This window comes from Artemia franciscana, chromosome 17, assembly GCF_032884065.1.
Source record: "Artemia franciscana chromosome 17, ASM3288406v1, whole genome shotgun sequence".
Classification (NCBI taxonomy): Eukaryota; Metazoa; Arthropoda; class Branchiopoda; order Anostraca; family Artemiidae; genus Artemia; species Artemia franciscana.
The window spans coordinates 38,192,261-38,214,556 of record NC_088879.1 but is presented as its reverse complement, the minus strand read 5'-3'; the positions used below and the strand labels follow the sequence as shown (position 1 = coordinate 38,214,556).

Here is a 22,296-nt window from a genome sequence, read left to right as displayed (position 1 = left end):
ATTGTCAAATTTTAAACTCTCAAGTTTAGTATTCAACTGTTCCTGGAAAGTTTCTCTAAAATTTTTATCCTGGAGTCTACCAACATCATAACTTCCCGAGAGGTATCCTTCCGAAATTTCAGCTTTAAATTAACCTTAGACACTACTAGATGGTGATCTTTACTTTTAACATCAATAACAGCACTTTTATATACCCTAGTATCTTGTATTGATCTTGCTAGTTTTCGGTTTACAATGACATAATCAATAAGGTTTGTTGTCCTACTATCACTTGAATTCCATGTCAACTTATGGGCCATTTTATGACCAAACACCGTATTGATTATAACTAGGTTGTTATACCTACAAAACTGCAAAAGTCTGTAGCCATTATTATTTTCTCTCCTACTCCAAATTTACCTAGGCTAGAATGCCATCTATCCCTATTCATACCAACCTGTGTATTAAAATCTCCTAGTAAATACACCATATTTTTACCTGGTGCCCTGTCTATTTGCTCCTGTAACTGTAAGTAAAATTCATCTGTGTCACTAGAATCACCATCAGTTTGCCCTGCGAATATGACTATTTGCCACTCGAAAAGAATTAATGATACTAATCAGGACTGCCAAAAAATACTACTTTGAAAAATTAAGTACTACCTTCCAAAAATGTTTGTGCATGTTGCACTTCGCGCAACACTTGCACGTGATTCCACAAATTTTTCTTTGGGTTTTCACAAAGTAATAGGTCTGTTTATTTTGCATGTGTTTGAAATAAGTTTCTGATCTTAATTTCTTCTGAGTTGTTGCAAAACAGTCTATTAGCATTAAAGTGTTGCTTAGGGTTGGTCAGGTGAGGTTAGTTCTAAATTACGCCAATCATGCGTTCAAATACTCTGAATCTAACACAAATAAAGATGGGTCTGTTTAGCGTCCCGGCATTTCGCCATAACATAATTTGGTCATCGTTGTTTTTTGCCACAGATTCTGTCAGTACCAAGAGTGTCGTATGACAACGCGTCGTCGGTTCTTTCTACCAGCAACAATCTGTAATTGTTTTCTTTTGTCATTGGATAAACTGTTATTGTTTTTCATGTCATTGGAAAAATTGACATCGTTTTGTTTCCCACCAGACGAACGGTCACTGATTTTTATTTCCATCGAAAACAGTAACGTCGTTTTATACTTCATCGTATAAATTGTCATTAATTTTCTTGCTATAAAAAAATGCTATTGTTTTATTTATCCTTGTCAAAACTGTCATTGCTATGCCAACCATTTTCCCCATTGAAGCGATAGCATGTTTCTGAAAACCCTTGTGGGTTTGCTAATAATGTGCTTTTAAGGTCGTTCAATACTTTAAGGAATCACCCGAATCACCCTATTCTCGTCTATTACAAGCCTTTTTAGTTTGTGTGGCCAAACTATTCAGAGTTAGCTGGGCAGTCTTGCCATAACTCTTATAGCTTAGATAAGAGATCAGAATAAAAAAAAAAAAAAAAAAAAAAAAAAAAAAAACAACTAAAAGTTGACACCTATTTTCCCAGAAATCTTAAGAAAATCATTTAACTTCTCCGGTTTTGTGCCAAAAATTGAGATATTCCAATATAATGAAACTCGCATCATTAGAAAGCGTAAATTTTGTTTTTTCGATGGAAGGGAGCAGAAATTTATTTGTTAAACTGAGGAATAATTTGACAGTTTTCTAAGTTTCCTTTTGTGCTAAATACCTTGATTGAAGTCTTTGCAAACACAGAATGCACATTATTTATGCTGTACGCACTTTGATTAGGCAGCGTTTCGCTTAACAATTAGCAAAAGATTACAAGTTTCCTTTGCTTTAAACTAGCCTCGTTAGATTTTCGAACTGTTGACACATCTAAGATCCCATATCAGTTTATGCCCAAATTGCTTCAGAAGCTCCCTGTAGTGATGAGAAAATTTGCTAATGGGCCCTTTGTCTTTGAGGCTGTTAGCTGACACTGAGAATCGCAAAATGATGTTTTAGGTATCGTACATCCTTAATGAGTTTCAACTTAAATCTTGTTTTTATCTCTATTTCGTTTACTATTATTTTTATTTGTTTTATCTCTACTTCTTTTTTACCATTTTTCTTAGCTAAGGCATACATGCTTTAGCGCCAAATAGCAAAATCTAAGCTTGAGACCAAAGCTGTTCTTGAGGACTTTTTCTGCTGGTCCTTAGACTGACTTGACTTTCTTATAAGGAGTTGGGAATTCACAGGCTAAAGTCAAAGGACTCAGAGCAAATTTATGGACATTAATCGATTGAATTGTACTTATGGAGAGGAGGGGGAGCCAATTTAAAAGTTGATGTTCTGATGCTGGCTATCTAGCTCTCTAGAAAAAGGAGAAATACGAGAGGCTAGACAACCGCCTTTCAAACATTGTTATTAGATACCTTGAATGCAAGGATAACAAGGAAATAGCAAAGCATGCTGCTGCTTGTTGTTCTCTTCTTAAGGAGAATTAAATAAAAAACAACATCATTTTTTTCAACTGAAAGTAAGGGACAACATTAAAACTTTAAACGAGCAGAAATTATTACGTATATGAGGGGGTTCACCTTCTCGTCAATACCTCGCTTTTTACGCTAAAATTTGAATTTTGTTCCGATTCTTTATGAATGGCCCTTGAATCACAAAAGCCATTTAATTAGAATAAATCACTCTTTTGAAAGTACTAAAAAAAACTTTAGCGTAAAGAGCGAGGTATTAATGAGGGTACAAACCCCCTCATAAACGTAATAATTCCTGTTCGTTTTAAGTTTTAATGTTACTCCTTACTTTCAGTTGAAAAAACTTGTTTCTTCACTTGTTTTTTATTTAATTTCTGATGATTTTTTGATTAACACCTTTCCCCCGAACCCCCATCAGAAAAATTCCCCCGAAAACGTTTGTATACCTCTTAACAACCAATACTATGTGTAAACAATGGGCAAAGTTCATAACTTGTAGCTCTTCCCCCGGGGACTGTGGGGGATTAAATCATCCTCAAAGCTATAATTATTTGTCAACATATAGTCAACATTTTGATTCGGTGACTTTGGAAAAAAATGAGCGTGGGAGTGGGCCTAATTGCCCTCCAATTTTTTGGTCACTTAAAAAGGTACTAGAACTTTTAATTTCTGTTTGAATGAGCCAACTTGTGATATTCTAGGAACAGTGGGTCAATACGATCCACCCTGGGAAAAACAATAAAAAAACAACAAAAAGCACGCCTCCATACACTCCTTCTGGCCAAAAATACAAAATTCCACATTTTCGCAGACAGGGGTTTGATACGTCTGCGATACGGTTCTCTGATGTGCTATATCTGATGATTTAATTTTCATTAAGATTCCATGATATTCATTAAGAATCATTAAGATTCGTTTAGGGGGTGTTTCCCCCTTTTTACGGAAATAAGGCAAATTTTCTCAGTCTCGTAACTTTTGATGGGTAAAACTAAACTTGATGAAACCTATAGATTTGAAATCAAGATAAAATCTAATTCTTTTGATGTACATATCTATTGGTACCAAAATTCCGTTTTTTAGAGTTTCGGTTACTATTGAACCCGGGTTGCTCCTCACTTATAGTTGGTTACCACGAACTGTTTGATATATACATTATAAATGAAAATTCCCTAGATGATGACGATAGTGAAGTGACAAGCTCACCAGTAGATGGAATAGAAACGTCACAAAAATCATTGATTCCTGGATGTTGGGGTTGATTCATTGCAATTATCAAGCAGTCATGAAGAGATTTTAGAAAACCAGACATGCAGGCTAGATGATACTATCATCGACGCCACCAAGAATTTATTGAGGGAAAACCATCGCCATGGCTTTATAAGCACGACGTTAGTCTTGACTGATAAGTTCAATACTAAAAATCAGATCGATTGAATCAAATACGTGACTATATCGTCAGAAGACATTAGTTTGCTTAAACAAATGTCAACGGTATTGTGGAGATTGATGACAGTTTGAATTTTTCCAAGTTGAATGATGGTACAAGGCAGCTGTTTGCTCCATATAATGGTTTTAATGAATAATCTAATCTCAAGTTAGCTTCTGTGCAAAGTCAAAAATGGGAGTGACTGAATTTGCAGTCACTGCAGTCACCCCCACTGCAAGTCTAGTAGGCTTTCATATAAGCAAACTCGCATAATATGAAAAATTTTCAGTCGCCCATTTGCCTGTAAATCTTGTGGACGCATGGTCGGTCGTAAATCAGAATACATTGGTTTACTTCAACCAATGTCAACGGTATTGTGGAGATTTATGACAGTCTGAAGTTTACCAAGTTGAATGATGGTACAAGGCAACTGTTTGCTCCATATAATGGTTTTAACGAATAATCTAATATCAAGGTTGTTTCTGTGCAAAGTCAAAAATGGGAGTGACTGAATTTGCAGTCACTGTAGTCACCCCCACTGCAATTCCAGTGGACTTTCCCATAGGCAAAGCTCACATAATATGAAAAATCTTAGTCACCCATTTGCCTGCAAATCCTTTAGACGCATGGTCGGTCATAAATCTTTGAATCATGTTTTGGTCTCTAGTTGTTCTCCAATGGCTCACAGAATGGATAGACTGTTTGAATTACAACTAATCTATAAGTATCTTACCTTAGTTCTGCCCTCTATGATAGACTATAAATAGATGATAGACTATTTTCAAGAATTGAAATAATTTTTTTAATTCAACTCTGAAGCTAGATTTGCCTCTCATGGAAACTATCCGTCTTGACTTTACTACAATTAACCCAAGATACCAAGTCTTTCATTACTTCCACCTAGTTGACAATTCAAATTTGAACGGTTCTTGTAGGCAAAACAGGGGACTAATATATTTTCAAACATTCTGAGTTTTGCCTATTGGGAAAGCCCAGGAGAATCGCAGCGGGATCGCAAATACAATTGTAATTTGCAATTGCCTTTGCAACATCTTTGGTCTAAAAAAAAACGACCCCACCAAAGAAACATGATAACAACATGAGTTGAGAAAATGCCTATCTAAGGTATTTAAGGAGGAGACATTTTATCCATTTCCGTCCCTTAAAAGGAGAGGGAAGCAAAAGGATGGAAAACACATACCATTGTAAATCTGATCATTATGTAAACAAATAAGCTGATGTGTTGAACAAATAATGTCTTGAAAAATCCAGGTGCTTGAACAGCGGTTAACGGCTATAACATAATCCAAATAAATAAATCCCAGCAAAACTCAATTCTCCTTCACTCAATATGTAGTGTAGTTGAAATACAAATTAAAGCCTTTAAGTCAAAAGTAGTGCTCCACGTGAGCCTGACTTCAAAAGTAAGTTTAGTATAAACGAATAAGCATAAGACTTTAATTGGTTCTTTTGGTTTTCGCCTTAAGCAGTACTATTTCTCTGCCATATATTCAAATGAGTACCATCTTTCAAAACCTAAAAAAAAATAATTATGAGCTTAAAATAATAAACATATGCATTAAAGGTCGCGTGTTTTGTCCCCTTTTAAAACCAAGTCCTCACTCGTCACTTCTCTTTTGACCGTTCCTTGGGCATGTTTTCTGTTCTTTCTGCCAATACGGTGTTTGGACGGACCGATTTCGCCAAAAAAATCAAACATTTTCCATCGCTGCCACCTTCAAACGTAACCATAAGAAATCAGCCGATTTTTGTCAGAGAATCGGGTAGGTATATTGAAAATTTCTGTAGTCAAAGTTGGTTATAATTTATAAAATCTAGTTAAATTTTGCTGAATGGAGTCGGAGATGGAGAAGGCATATTGAAAATATCTGGATCCGGAATTGAAGTCAGAGTCAGTTATAATTTATAACCAACTCCAAAGGTCTGATCCCAAGTCAGGATAGGATAAATAACTTCCTGGTCCGTTATTGGTGCATAGGGTGTTCAATCGACGTTTTGCTTGGTCTTTTTTCCAGCTAGCAAACCTGTCGCCAGACCTTACCGCAACTGGAATCGATCCCTGGGCCCCGTGTTTTCAAGCAGAGCATATACCCAGCGTAATACAAAAGGATTATTCCCTAAGTCAAATGGACCATATCTATTGAACAAATGAAAAGGAAAATTCCTTAATATTATGTAATATTAAAAATTACCTTACAACTTTACTGATCCTTTATACAAAATTCAGCGAAAAATTACCTTTTCGTTCGCAATCCATTTTAATAATTAACTATGCCAATACTTTATATAATTGTTCTTTACTGTGAAATAGTTTTGTTGAAAACTAAATTTATTTTTATATTTTATATCATGGGATAAAGATCGTTCTTTACGGTGAATTAAATAAAAAAAAACAAGTTTTTTTAACTGAAAGTAAGGAGCGACATTAAAACTTAAAACGAACAGAAATTACTTCGTATATGAAAGAGGCTGCTTCCTCATCAACGCCCCGCTCTTTACGCTAAAGTTTGACTCTGTCTATCAATTCTTCTTTTTAAAACAGTAAAAAACTTTAGCGTAAAGAGCGGGGCATTGATGAGGAAGCAGCCTCTTTCATATACGAAGTAATTTCTGTTCGTTTTAAGTTTTAATGTCGCTCCTTACTTTCAGTTAAAAAAACTTGTTTTTTTTTATTTAATTTCTGAACATTTTTGAATCAATGCATGTTTTGATTTTGGCTCTCCGCAGAGGAATAATTAAAACGAAATTGGCATTTTTTTTTTTTTTTTTTTGGCTAAATGGCTTTCTCATAATTTTGATCGAATGATTTTGAGAAAAAAAGAGCGGGGGAGGAAGCCTAGTTGCCCTCCGATTTTTTGGTTAATTAAAAAGGCAACTAGAACTTTTAATTTTTTACGAATATTTTTATTAGTAAGAGATTTACGTAACTTATAAATTAGCTTACGTAAAGAACTTTTGTATTCTCATATTTTTATTACATATATGAGGGGGTTCGCCCCCTTGTCAGATCCTCGCTCTTTACAATAAAAGCTTAAATTTTGTCCCAATTCATTAAGAATGACCCCAGAATCACAAAAGCCGTAGAATAAATAGTTGAAATTACTAAAAATACTTTAACGTAAAGAGCGAGGTATTAGGAGGAGGTGAGCCCCTCAAATGGGTAATAATTTCTGTTTGTTTTAAGTTTTAATGCTGTTCCTTACTTCCAGGTGAAAGTACTTTTTCATATTTATTTTTTCATTGTGTTTTTAAATAATGCTAGTAAATCCTGCGCTCCCTTCATGGAGATTTTCATCCCCCATGACAAATTATCGATGGAAAGTTCCCCCAGCATATCCCCTTCTTCTCAACCCCTCCCCCAACCAAAAAAATCCTCCTGAAAACGCCTGTACACTTCCCAATAACCATTACTATATGTAAGCATTGGTCAAAGTTTGTAACTTGTTGCCCCTCCCATGGGGACTGTGGGGGAGTAAGTCGTCCCTAAAGACATAGTTATAAGGTTTTTACGACTACGCTGAATAAAATGGCTATCTCAGAATTTTGATCCGTTGACTTTGGTAAAATAATTAGCGTGGGAGGGGGCCTAGGTGCCCTCCAATTTTTTTGGTCACTTAAAAAGGGCACTAGAACTTTTCATTTCCGTTAGAATGAGCCCTCTTGCAACATTCTAGGACAACTGGGTCGATACGATCACCCCTGGGAAAAAGAAAAAAAAAAAAACGAAAAAACAAAAAAACAAAAAAACAAATAAACACGCATCCGTGATCTGCCTTCTGGCAAAAAATACAAAATTCCACATTTTTGTAGATAGGAGCTTGAAACTTCTACAGTAGGGTTCTATGATACGCTGAATCTGATGGTGTGATTTTCGTTAAGATTCTATGACTTCTAGGGGGCGTTTCCCCCTATTTTCTAAAATAACGCAAATTTTCTCAGGCTCGTAACTTTTGATGGGTAAGACTAAACTTGATGAAACTTATATATTTAAAATCAGCATTTAAATGCGATTCTTTTGATGTAGGTATTGGTATCAAAATTCCATTTTTCAGAGTTTTGGTTACTATTGAGCCGGGTCGCTCCTTACTACAGTTCGTTACCACGAACTGTTTGATATAATTTTAACGTTTAGTTACCATTTAGTTACTACTGAAAAACGCTGTTTAGGGGCTTTCCCCAGGCCACTCAGCGTGTCTCCAGGTGGTGATAGAGAACGCCCTACAGATATTTAGGGTACCACCATTGGAGGCACGGACCAAGGTGGGACCTTGTCCCTGGGGGTCCATAATAGAAACTGAGGCCTTACCCAGGGCCATAAATACAGGTAGAGGAGGAAGAAGGCCCCATAAATGTACACTCAACAGGTTCCACCGGCTTGTTCACACATCCCATGAGTTAAAAACCTTCTCCCAGCAATGGGTTAAATTGCATGGTGACACAGAACATCATCGTCGGAGGATTCTCTATAGGAGAATACTGCGAAAGGGTGTAAGATCCAGACCTATGGACAACGGCCTCTGCAATGGGCTCCCTCAAGCCTTTTGGGGTACCTGTAAGACTGGGAACCTTGCGGTCAACTCCGTTCCCAAATGAGGAGTGGCAACCCTCGAGAAAATTATAGTCTAGTAAACATCACAGTATTCGCACAGGATTCTGATTAATGGATAATTCTTCTAGGCCTGGTCTGCTTCGACGGGGGTTTTTGGGCTGAAAAACCTGTTCCTAGCTGGTTTATCTACTATGGGTTGCATCCCCGTAGTAGCATAATTTTTTTAGGCATGAATATATAATTAGTCGGAGGTAATAGGCTTGAGACTGTCTGTGCATGATTTTGACTCCTGTTGATAGAAAAGTATCGCCAAGTGCTGAAAACCATGTTTTGACCAAGAAGGGCCCAGGATTTCACAAAACTACTATTAATATTGGAGGTCCCAGGGACTTCTTGCTGTCCAGTTCTAAGCCGGCTTAAGCGCTTTGGTGTGAGCCTGAGAAGATGTGTTTATCCCCGTCCTGCACTGGTATCCAGGATCATTGCTTTTCCTCAGGCCAAAATAATTTCAATAGTTTAAAGAATAAATATGAAAGTTGGAACTTGGAATGTTACGACGTTAAGAAATGACTATCGTACCGACATTCTGACTGACGAATTCAGAGGATTCGAATTGGACTTACTAGGAGTTTCAGAAACTCATATCCCTGGGGTAGGAAACAAGAAATTAGGTGTTACTCAGGCAGGAAGGATGGGGTACATTGACAGGGAGTAGGGCTCATCATGAACAAGGAGGCTGCTAAGTCTTGTTTTGGCTTGGAAGGTATTAATAATAGAATACTAATTGCTCATTTTATGACTAAAAAGTTCAGGGTATCGGTTATAGTAGTATATGCCCCTGTAGAACCGACTGACAGAGATGCTAGTGACACAGATGAATTTTGCTTACAGTTACAGGAGCGAATAGACAGGATCCCAGGTAGAAATATGGTGTTTTTACTAGATGATATTAACGCCCAGGTTGGTAGAAATAGAGATAGATGGTATCCTAGCCTAGATAAATTTGGTGTAGGAAACGAAAACAGTAATGGCTACATACTTTTGCAATTTTGTAGGTATAACAATCTGTTTATAACCGATACAGTGTTTGGTCATAAAATGTTATTGTATAATATTCCTAGCTGCTACATGTTATATTATTTTATAGTAAACAGAAGACTGGCAGGATCAATACAAGATACTAGGGTATATAGGAGATCTGTTATTGATGTTAAAAGTGAGGATCACCATCTAGTAGTGTCTAAGGTTAATTTAAAGCTAAAATTTCAGATGGTTGACTACCTTCCGGGAAGTTATGATGTTAGTAGACTCCAGGATTTGAATTTGAGATAAATTCTCCAGAAAAAGTTGACTACTAAACTTGAGAGTTTAAAATTTGAATATGTGGAAAATGTTTGGAGTACTTTTAGAAAAACAGTTTGGAAGTTGCTGATGGTGTTTTAAGGAAGAAAGTTAGGACGGCAGCTAGGAATATTAGTGAAAACGCTTTATGTTTAATAAAGAGGAGAAGAGACTTGTACAAGAATTACCTGAGTGATAGATCATATGAAAACAAAACGAATGTTAAGAAAGCGGAGAAAGCATTAAAATATGAACTGAGGAGGTGAGAAGTGGAGGCCATGGATAAAATTGTCAAGGATCTGAAAGATGCAGCTAGACGGCATAATTATAAAATATTCTACTGGTATGCTATTAAATTTAGAGGGAGCAGTCAAGCCGGACTTGTCCTAGTTAAAGATAGGAACGGGGTCACAATTGGCAATAAGGAAAGAATTAAAGAGCGATGGGCGGAACATTTTTAAAATGTGCTACACCGAGATAGCTTTTCGGGAAAAGATATAAAAGAAAATTAAAAAGTTTTAGATGCATTGTATGTGAGGGAAGATTTCTTTTGTGAGGAAGAATTAGCAACACTACTAAAAGGATTAAAAATAATATGGCTCTAGATGCTGATAGTATGGTAAATGAGTTTCTTACTCTGAGGTTAGAAATAAGTTACCAAAGATTTGAATATGATTTTTGAAAAATACCTAAGGATTTTCACTGTATAAGAAAGGTGGTAAGAGGGAGTGTTGTAATTATCGAGGTATTAGACGTGTCTTTGTAGGTGGCAAATTACTTAGTAATATGATAATTTTTAGACTGAAAGATGCTGTAGACAAATTCTTAAGAAAAGAATAGTGTGGTTTTAAAAAAGGTAGAGAATGTGTCGACCAAATTTTCGCTCTTAGGTTAATAATTGAGAAGTGCTTGAGTTATCTAACACCTTTGGTCCTCGGTTTTATAGATCATGGGCAAGCGTTCGATTCTGTTGATAGAAGAGCTTTAGCAAAGGTCTTATCCTTGTATTGTATACCAATACATTAAAGTGATTAGTGCTATGTACGAGGATAACACTGTTGCAGTTTAGGTAGTAAATAGGTTAGCAGCTGGTTTTGTACTAAACCAGGATTTAAGCAGGGTTGTGTTTCATCCCCCTTTATATGGATTATTTAGATGGACTGTGTCTTAAGGAGTACAGGAAAGGTAATAGGAGACCACGGAATCAAATGGGGAGGAAAAACTCTCCCGGACATGGATTTTACTGATGATTTCAGCATCCTAAATGAAAGTGTGAGCAAGACGAATGAACTTTTAGAGGTTTTGCGAGTTCAGGGTGCTAGAATATGTTTGAAAATTAATTTTAAGAAGAACAAGTCACTAAGGCTACAAATAAGTGAAGCTGAAACGATGACGTTCGGTAAAAAACAGATTGATCAGGTGGGCAGCTTCACTTATCTTGGTAGTATTATTAGTAAAGACGGTGGGAGCAGTGAAGATGTTAAAAGTAGAATAGCCAAGGCTCAGGGTGTTTTTTCACAGGTTGAATAGAAAGATAAGTCTGCAAACCAAGATTAGAATATTGGAAGCTATATTGATGACAGTGGTCAAATATGGCTCTGAAGCATGGGTACTCCGAAAAGCGGATGTTGTCCAGAGATATTGCCTACGGATTGTTCTGGGTACCCGCTGACTGACTGTATTTCAAACAGACGAAAAATAAGGTTCAATCCCACTTTCTAAGGCTATAATGAAAGAAAGGTTGAGATGGCTAGGCCACGTTCTATGGATGAAGGATGACCGATAGCAGAAAATCGTCCTTTTCGGCCAACCATCTTGGGCTAAACAAAATGCAGGTCGTCCTCCCTTGGGGTGAGAGGATGTCATAAAGAAAGATTAAAAGGAAATGGGAACTTCCTGGGAGGGTGTAAAGAGGAAGGCTTTGAATAGATTGGGATAGAGGAAGAGCGTGTGTAGCTGCGTTGGCCTCAGGTGGATTGGTGCTGCGGTTAGTTGTTAGTAGTAGTAGTAGTAGTTTGTCAGAGAATATAAAATATTCGTACGCGGTGCTAAGAAGATAACTGTGAAATGTTTCAAAATTGCATCCTTTTTTTATTTCCTTCCACACTTAATGTGTCAAAGAGAAGCATTTACCCTTAAACAATTGTGATCAAGTCAGTAATCGTGTTCACATGGTGTGACATTTAAAATTTTTACACTTCAAACGGCCGATTCTTTCAAAACTTACTAGATTTTTTCTCCAGAAGAGGAACGTCCCATTGCTTCAAAAAACAGCCTTTTTTTTTTATCGCAGAACCTAATATTTTGACGAATAATCTTCGTCAAAAACAGCCTTTTTTTTATCGCTGAATGTTATATTTTTGGTGAATAATCTTTCCTTCAAAACGTTCCGTAAGGCCTGAAAAATTCTAAGATTTAGTATTAAGAAGTATTTATTTTCTTTTGTGTATTCTGTCTTTCTTCAACTGTTTGTAATTAAGACGGCTCCCGAACGTGACGAGGGATGGCATTTAGATTTAAATTACCCCAATACGATCTCACGATTGTATGGTCTCATTTATTACTGAAATATTTAAATTCCTTCCTTTGGACTAAGCCATAAAAAATATTTTGAGAATAAAGTACTCTCGTGGTGATTTTCTATAAGTCAAATGTCATACGTTAAATAAGCACCATTTGCGTTGGCACTAGTGTTGAAGGCGAGAAAAGCCGGAAAGTTCATGCAGCGCTACCTAAGAAAATATGATACAATTCTTCCAGGTTCACTAGATAGCATGTGTGACTTTTCGTTTTGTACCCACGGAAAAATACTATCTAATCAGTACTCTGTCATTTGTTTCCTACTTCGTCAGTTGTGTGCTTTTGTATATTATGATTTGCAACAAAATTTGTTATTATTATTATATTTTTACTACTATAGTATATAATTCTATGAAATTCCTAATTTATCAATTTACCGTTTCAAGAATGGCCCCTTTTCTCTCTTTGATCCCTTCGACCTTGGCCTGTAAATTCCCAGTGAAAACGCCTTGTAAGAAAGTCGAATCAGGCTAAAGGCCAGCTGATAAAACTTTTACAAACAGCTTTAGCGTCAGCTTTGCATTTTGTCATTGGCACTAGAGCCTGAGTGGAATATTTATGAGAAAGTTTTTATGCCCTTTTTAAGAGTCAAAATGATCAGAGGATAACTAGCCCCTCCTTCCACGTCCTCTTCTCCCCAAAAGTTTATCCGATACAAATTTTGAGATAGCCTTTTTTTCAGAAAAGATCACAAACATCATATAATAAGGCCTTTGGGGTTGACACAACCTCCCAGAGGCTGGGTAATGGTTATAAGTTATATCCCAAGGGCATGTAAGGTTTTTATGGAAGGTGTGGCTGTGTAAACTTTAGAGGAGGCTCATTAGATTGGAAAAATGAAAGTTTTGGTTCCCTTTTCAGAGTCAAAAGTAATTGGAGGGTGACTAGCCCACACTTATGCCCTCTTTTCCCCTAAATATCTGCTAAAAATTGTGAGATAACCATTTTGTTCAAAATATTCCAAATAACATATAACAATCCAGAAATAAATTCAGCAGATATAAATTCCTGTAATAATTAAAACACAAAATGACCAGAAATGTGAAGTAAAAAGCGATGTGGGTTCAATTTATTATTTATTTATTCTGTCTTTTTTTTTTCTTTTGCCATGGCACTTCGTATAATGGAGTTGTCGTAGAAAAAGAGCTCATTTGATTGGAAATTGAAAGTTTTAGCGTCTTTTTTAAGATTCAAAATTGACTAGAGGTCAGCCCAACTTTTCTGGCGTTCTGGAACGTCGCTTGACATCGTGATGGCATCTTATAACATACGCAAGAAGTACTCTGAAAAATGTTGACCCTTATGCCAATCATGCCTTTCAAATGGAATTCTCGTTGGAGGATGACCCTTATGTTCCAACAAGTAGTTTTTTACTGTTTACATGTTTTTTGAGTTTTATTCTGTATGGATGTAATGAATTGATTTCTTTTGTTTTCATTATATTTGATGTTAACTGGCCACCTTGACAGAGGTTTACAAAGCGTCTTTTGGTTAAAAGCACAAGTGGTAAAAATAGTTCCAGTTTCTGAGGTGTCAAGATGGACATATTATGGATATATTATTGAGAAAATATGGACACAATTTGGCTAAAAATGTGGATAGCTATCATTTTTTGGAAAGAGATTTAGATGGTAAATTGAATAGTTTGTCTAAATTTTGGCTTGGAAATTAATACCAATTAATACCAATTAATAGGTGTAGGGGGTTTCTTTGAATGACTTTGTTTTGAACAAGATTTGGGTCTTACTGGACTTGAATTGTTTTGCATTGAATAGGGGTTGAGTTAAATGGGGGTAAGATAAATAGGATTGATTTTAATGAGGGCTGAGAGCCCTCATTGAATCCGGGGATAAAAGAGCCCTGAGAACCCGGGTCCGGCGTTAGAGTAAGCTTAGGGGATGGGTCTGCAAACAAAGGCTGAAGTAACTTTTTTTTTTTACCAAAATCTAGTTTAATTGGACTCAGTCGAATGGTATTGATTTGAATGAGGGTGACACTAAACGAAGGTCGAGCTGCACAGGGTTAAATTAAACGGGGTTGGTTTCAATGGGTTTGAGATACATGAAGATAATTTGATTTGGGATTGGCTTATAGAGGGTTGAGTTGTATGCAGTTGGATTAAACGGGGCTTGAGTGGAAGCAGACGGGTTGAGTGGTTTGAATTGAATAGAGGCTGTATTAAACGGGGGCTGATTCCCATCGGTTATAATTGTATGGGGGTTGCTTTTGAGTATCGGGGATTTAGCTGAAGAGAATGTAGTTAAATAGGGTTGAATTACTCACGTAACTTTTTAACTAAGATACTAAAGTTTACTCTAAAAATACAGCTCTTTAGTATCGTGCTATTTTGTACGATTTAACGTCATATAGATATGATGAATAATATACAAAATTGGCATCTGATGCTTGCAAATATAGACACTCCCAAGTTCTTTATTTGAGGTTCTACAAATGAGGTATTATTCAAAAGTCAAACTAACTATCTGTTGTGAAAGCCAAAAAGGCCAAACTAAGAAATGACAGCATTAAAATATATCTCAAAATTTATGATTTAGCAATACAAAAAGAAATAAATTATATCAACCCTAATTGTTATTACTTATAATTTAATTTTTCAGATAAGCTCAATAACTTCGACAAATATGAGGAGGATCGTATTACTGCTTTTGGACAACCATACGACTGGGGCAGTGTTATGCATTACTCGGAATACGCCTTCAGTAACAATGGAGAACCTACTATAGTTTCAAAGGTAATTTCGCTGTCTTCATCGCCAATGGGGCCCATTAAAGAACGTTCTTTTTGGAAGGGGACAAAACATTTTTCAAAATGAAAGAAGGAGTAATTTTTTTTAAATTATTTCAAAATTAAAATTCCAAAAACAGACGATTTTCACTAGAAATACCAAAAAAAAGTTTTTTTCTTACAAATCCAGGGGTTAAGCTTGTAGAATATTTACAGTTGAGTCTCTCCACAATTATTTATATTGATTAAATATTTATAGTCAAAATTAGAAATGTTTCTAATTTTGTCTATTTAGCGGATAAAACAAAAACCTTCAGAAAACCTTCTGAAAGTCAGAAAGTTGAAAGGATAAAACAAAAACTATGCAATTTAATTTTTTTCAGGGAGATTGGCCTCTTTTCCACACTAATGTAGAAGTTTTCCACACTTATGTGAAAAAACTAAAGATTTTTATCCCTGGAGAAGTTTACATTAAATTTTTTAAAGAGTAAAAAACTGGTAATTGCAAAGATATTTGTATATATTTTGAAAAGATTACAACAATTCAAAAATCTTAAAAAAGACAACCAAAAGTTTGAAGCTTAGTAAAAATCGTGGTTAGAAATCGGACTTACTTCAATAGCCTAAACATCTTTGAAAGGATAAAGCCATGAAAAGGCATTAAATTGCGTATAGAGCAAAAAACTGGTAATTGCAAAAATATTTGTATATAAACAAGGGATTACAACAATTAAAAACCTTAAAAAAAGAAAACCAAAAGTTTGAAGCTTAGTAAACATCGTTGTTAAAAATCGGATTTGCTTGAATAATCAAATATCTTTGAAATGACTACAATATTTAAAGACATTAAATTGTTTAAACAGCAAAACACTGGTAATTCCAAAAATATTTGTATATATTTTAACAAAGGATTAAAAAAATTCAAAAGCCTTAAAAAAGAAAACCAAAAATTGAAGCTTAGCAAATATCGTTGTTAAAAATCAGATTTGCTTGAATAATCAAATATCTTTGAAATGACTACAATAGTTAAAGACGTTAAATTGCTTAAACAGCAAAACACTGGTAATTACAAAAATATTTGTATATATTTTAACAAGGGAATACAAAAATTCAAAATCCTTAAAAAAGAAAACAAAAAGTTTGAAGCTTAGTAGATATTGTTGTTAGAAACCAGACTTGCTTTAATAATCAAATATGGTGGAAAAGACTTTAATATGAAAAGACAGCAGATTCTCTCTGCATATAAAAATATAATATTTGTCTGTCTAATTGTATGTCTGTACTAAAAAAAAAGAAAAAAAAAGAAAAAAAAGGTTATATTCAATATGACGTCATTACAATATAAGGAAGCTGTCATTTTAATACATGACGTCATATTTAATATTAATGCTTGCGGTTCAAAGAGAAAATACCACTAATCCTACGATGGCGACTTGCCGTAAAAAAAAAAAAACAATGGAAAACGTAATAGAGGCAACAATCTTGACAGGACATTTCGGGGGTGAGGCTGATCCCTTTGCTCGCATTCCCATGATTCCAACAGATCTGCCTTTTCAATTTAAAAGATTGCAATTCCCAATCCGATTAGCATTTGCAATCACCATCAACAAAGCTCAAGGTCAATCATTCAAAAAATGGAGCATAGATCTGAATACGGATTGTTTTTCCCATGGACAATAATATTTTGCGTGCTCAAGAATCGGTAAACCTGACAATCTATATATATGCACAGACAATGGGACAGCGAAGAATTTTGTATATCCGAAAGTTTTACGCAGTTAAAACTTTCGTATAAAATCGGCCTTTTTTGCCAACTTTACTTTGATATTAAAGTGCTCATCTCCCTTCCACTTCCTTCAGCTCCCTCGCGCATCACTGAATATTAATTCTGACAATTGAACCAAGCGCTACTTCAATAGCCCTGGGCATTGCATCAGTCAGTTGCATGTGATTTGAAAATAGCTTCTGAGCAAATCCACCCTTTAAATTGCAATTGTTTAAACATTATACAGGAAAATGATAACACACCTCCTTGAACAACAAGAAAAAATTATTTTTTTTGCACAGGCAGGAGCAATATGTCCTCTTTATTTCTTCGTTGCTATCAAGGCACTGGAACATGGCTAATTCTAATAGATTATCTTTCTTATAAATTAGACTCGATAAAGCGGTCATAAACTATCATATGGCACTCTAAAAGTGCAACTAGGATGATATATGTGGAATAAAACGGCCGGGCTGGATCAAGGACATAATAAAGAGCTAATTATGGGCTTCTTTATAAACTAACCTTCTTATAAATTCAACGTAATAAGGCAATCATAAACTGTCATATATACACACACAGCGTCTGCTTTTATTACAAACAAAAATTGTTTTTCTTTATTCAATTTTTATGTTTAATATCTTTTTATTTAATTTCACGGATTGAAACCAGAGTGACGCATGGCAAAATACACGGAAAATATATAATTTGGGCTATACATTTGCATACTTGAGGGGGGTTAACTATGGGTAAACTATAGTGGAGCTGCAATCAAAATGTGCAACTACAATATTTCTACGCATTATAAAGTAAGTCTAAGTATTGTTTTTTAACATATTTCCTTCTCAACCACCTAAATTCTATACTTATACAAAATCTAAGGAGGGGGTACTTTTGTTTCTTCTTTTTTCAATGAAGATACCAAAAAAATATTTATTTTGAAATCAAGGGATGGAGAAAAATCCAGGAGTCAAATTCCCCCCCCCCCCATGATCAGCACCACTGGAACTACTTTAAATAGCAACAAAAGGCTAATACCATTCAATACTTGGGATTTTAGGTTTTTAGATCTCTGTAGGTCTGAATTCTTCGGTACTGCCCTATGGGATGGTGCAGACCAAGTAATGAATAATTGCTTAATTTTGCTTAAAACGTAAAGTTAACTTACCATAATCTAACTTAGATATTGAAAACAGTCGAGCTTGTTTCTCACTATGATGTAATTCAAGCACTAGACCTGCCAACAAGAGCAAAATTCTCCCTGGTTGATGTTACGCTGAGCTTGTATAGGAAGTAAATTAACTATTTCCTTGGTTAAGACTTCAAAAGCGGTATATTTGCATAAATTTTAATGAGGAAGTGCAATGGACCACTATTTTTTAGTTTTTTTTACATTAAAAACGAGCTGGAATTAATAAAAAAAAAATTTCTGGTCGAAGTAAAGAGCGAATTTGAAGCTTAAAACGAGCAAGGGTTTTAACGACGCTACTGGTTTGACAAGGTTCTTTTTTTGCAGAAACTAAGTTTCAGCTGCGGGGGCAAAATGGAGTCTGGGGTTGTAAAGTCGGGAATTCAGGGGGCAGTTGCCCCCCCCCCCCTTAATAAAAAAATCATGCCCCTTTCTACGTCCTTCCTATAAATTTCACCATCAGCAAGTTCCAAATGGCACTAAAAATGGCATTTTTGATGCCATGTCTCAAGTGGAAAAGTTGGGGTTAGTGGGGATAAAGAACTTTTTAGAGTGATGTTTAATGCTCATTTGAAGGCTAATTGCTCATATGTACGTGACGTTTATCAATTTTACCATCTGTACGTGTGATATAGCACTAAAAGCAGAACTTTTGATGTCAATTCTTAATCAGAAAAGCCTTGAAGTATAAAACAATATCATCATTGTAATAAATATGGTTCAAAACCCTTAATTGGAAGTTTGCAAGAACACTTCCTGTATGTTCCTCTTCCAAGCCTCCTTAATAAGCTACACTATTAAGGTACAATCTCTAATATATCAAATTAGATTATTAGAGGTGTGACTCCGTTCGTACAGCGTTCGACTTCCAATTACAGTGGCTTGCGTTCGACCCTTGATTTTTTTTTCAAGCATGGTTTTCTCCCTTCTATACGATCATTTTCAGACAATTTCACTGTTTTTGTAAATGTGATGCACTCATTTGTTAATGCATGTCCCAGGGAGGTATTTGTTCAAGTATTTTGATTTAAAAGGGAATAGATGTCATCCAGTCCATAGTTTGCAACAACATTCTGAATAGATCACTAAATCCATACCCCAACAAGTGGCTTAATTTCGTCAAAATCCTGTGGGGTGGGAGGGTCAACGTTGGAGCCAATTTTCCCAATCAAGCGAAAATGATAGAGAATACTGAAAAAGAGCCGTGAAGTAATAAAATAGGTAAAGATCTACTAAAAAAATGACCTGTTTCAGTGGATAGCTTATCTTAGTTTTGACAACATTTTTGGAGACACTAAATTTCAGCTGGGAGAGGGGGAGGGGTTAACTGGGATCTGGAGGAAAACTGAGGTCTGGGAGGGAAAGTTCTTCCTCTGCCCTATAGCAACATACACCCCTGACCCAACCCCCTGCCTCCTAGTGGTTACGGAAGTGTAGGCATGTGGTTCTGGAACCACTCAAACTTGTATATTAAAAGAAGAATTACTTATTGTTATACTTACTTATTCAAATTATTTACTTGACAATTTCACCGTAATGTTCTCTCCATGTTCTCTCCATACGTAAGATTGTGCATCCAAAAACAAGAAAGACAAATGAAAATAATTCTCTAGGAGAATTCAGGTAGTTCTTCACAAAATTTTTTAAATGAAAATAAACTTAGTTTATAATACCATATATCGTACCTACACAAGAAATGATCTTTTTTTTGAAATTTCCATTCATTTCTGAGTCATGATTGGCTTTTTGTTTAGAGACATGACAAATTAATCCCTAAGCCTAAAGGCACATTTCTGTTGAGCTAGCAAAATTTTCCACAAGTTTGTCGATACAAAAACTTGTCCGCTCAGTTAGCCTCTTGTGTCGTAGCTACTCGCCTGGAGCTACTTTCTTAAGTGCTACTAAATTTAGTTAAAAAAAATAATTAAAGATCTATTTCTTCGTTTTTATTTATTTTTTTTTTACAAAAACAAATGACACTATGTTTTTTTCCACTCTAAACTTATTTTTTCCTTCAATTCTTGTGCGGCTTCTTAGTTCAGCTTCTTAATAAGAGTTGAGGTGTTTTATCTCCCCTAGATGGGAGGTGATTAGAAACGATATAAAAAAAATTAGTTTTCAGCTAAAGCTAAGGACCAACATTACAACATAAAACGAACAAAAATTATTCCGTATAAATAAAAGAGATTATAGCAGTGTTTTTTGTAAATTAAATTTTAATCAAAATGGGCAAAGATTAATTTGAAAAAACAAAATTTTTCCGAGAGAAGTAAAGAGCGAAGTTGAAACTTAACACGAACAAAAATTATTTACTTCACAGCCTATCTACCATATATTAATCAAACTATTGCAAATAAATCAACTGGTGATATTTCCCTATGTTTGTAGGATTACAAAAATCTAGCACTTTATTGAAAATACAAAACAATATAGGAGTTTTGGTACGTTAAAAGTAAACCTTTTAAGGACACTTTCAACATAATAAAAGTAAAGCATTTTTAAGTTGTTGCTTTATTTATTTTTTCGTTTAATTTGGCATCAATTCTGTACAAGAAGCTCAATTCAATGATTGACTGTCGTTTTGGATCTCAAAAAGGACATTTCATCATTATTTTTGTAGACAAGTTCGAAGTATCACTACAGACTCGCTTTAGAATTTGTATCACAACTTAAAATTCTCCGTTATATAGAGAGAAATAACTGGATTTCCAGAGTTCATATTACGGTTGATATGTTCTTCATTTCAAGTAATACTAGGTGAGACCAAGATGTTACCGGATAAATCAATCCATTATTTTATATGCTGTTTAATGACTTTAAACTTGTTATTTTTATGCCTTAGTTTTTAAGATAATTTTCATTGTATACTGAAAGCTACTGATACCACAGCTCCTGTAGGACTATGAAAATCGTTATAGATTAGTTTGCTGTGGTGAGGCTACGTATTTACTTTAGACTCCTAAGTCAATATTCTTGTTTTTTACACTTTGCTTTTGTGGTTTCAGTAAAGCGTTAGTTTTCTGTAATCCTACAAACAAAGGGAACTATCACCAGTTCATTTACTTCAATTAGTTTTATTGATGTATGTTAGATAGGCTGCGAAGAAATAATTTTTGTTCGTTTCAACTTCGCTCTTTACAACCCTCGGAAATATTTGTTTTTTAAATTAATTTCACGGTTTAGGATAATAGCAACATACAGGTTAATATGATTAGATTGTATTTTACTAATTAAGATAATAATCCAAAGCAATTGGTTGTTGATTGCCTCATTGACAATATAGCTGACATCAAACAAAAAACAGGTCATTTTCAAGAAGTTAGGGAAGCTATGAAAAAGAAAAAAAAATCAAAGGTGAGGAGGAGCTAGCAGAGCTCCATCTTTCCAGCGCTATTTGGCACTGTAATGAATCATCAGTTGTTGTAAATGTGGTCAGTTGATGTTACAATTAAAAAATTTATTTTTGTACATTTATATATGCATGTGTAATTATATATTGTGAATACTTTTTTTCAGCCCGAGGGGACACCTCTTGGTAACGATGAAGGCTTAACTGATGTCGATGCTGCAAAGATAAACGCCATGTATAACTGCTAAAAATTTTGTGTTCTTTCAAGGATTAAACATTTTGTATAACAGTATATCTTATTTACATCTTAATAATATACCGCGTATATATTTTTAATATCAAAAATAGCAGCAGACCTATCACCCAAAAACGCGTTCTAACGCCTTGGCCTCTAAACTTTACTCGCTGCAAGGAATTTGCGACCGAAAAAAAAAATCTCAAACTATGGTATTTAAAGACAGTTTTCTTCAACGTTTTTCAAAACGTTTCAAGACATTTCAAGACGTTTAAAAGACATTTTCTCTTTTTTCTTTTTGAAATTTCATTTAATTTCAAGACGTTTTTCTCAGGAAACCTTTGCATTCCAAAAATTTTATGTCTATATTAGGAATCAAAATGGATCCCTCTCAATGCAATGAAGTGTTAACCAGTTGGAGTATGAAAACCTTTCTAGTATTTTGAGTCGGGTAAAACTTTCCACATAATAAACTGTTTTTTTCTTCTTCACTACAAAGAATATTGCACTTATATTAAAGTCATTCTTGAACGAACATACCTATGAACATAGGCTACAAGATGCTTAAATTGCTTAAATGATTGCGCATCGAAGTTTTATCCCGGAATAAGAAATCTAAAGAATGAAGTCTTTTTAT

The 22,296-nt window shown here is 35.0% G+C and overlaps 1 protein-coding gene across 1 annotated transcript in view; it reads left to right on the top strand.

Moving 5' to 3' along the window:
- Window positions 1-21,716, top strand: part of LOC136037576 (zinc metalloproteinase nas-7-like) — a 29,071-nt gene extending 7,355 nt beyond the window's left edge. The window contains exons 4-5 of the mRNA XM_065720297.1: window positions 14,995-15,128; window positions 21,592-21,716. Of these exons, the coding sequence (XP_065576369.1) occupies window positions 14,995-15,128; window positions 21,592-21,672 (215 nt within the window). The 3' untranslated portion in view covers window positions 21,673-21,716. The remainder of the gene's footprint in view (window positions 1-14,994; window positions 15,129-21,591) is intronic.
- The last annotated feature ends 580 nt before the right edge of the window (window positions 21,717-22,296 follow it).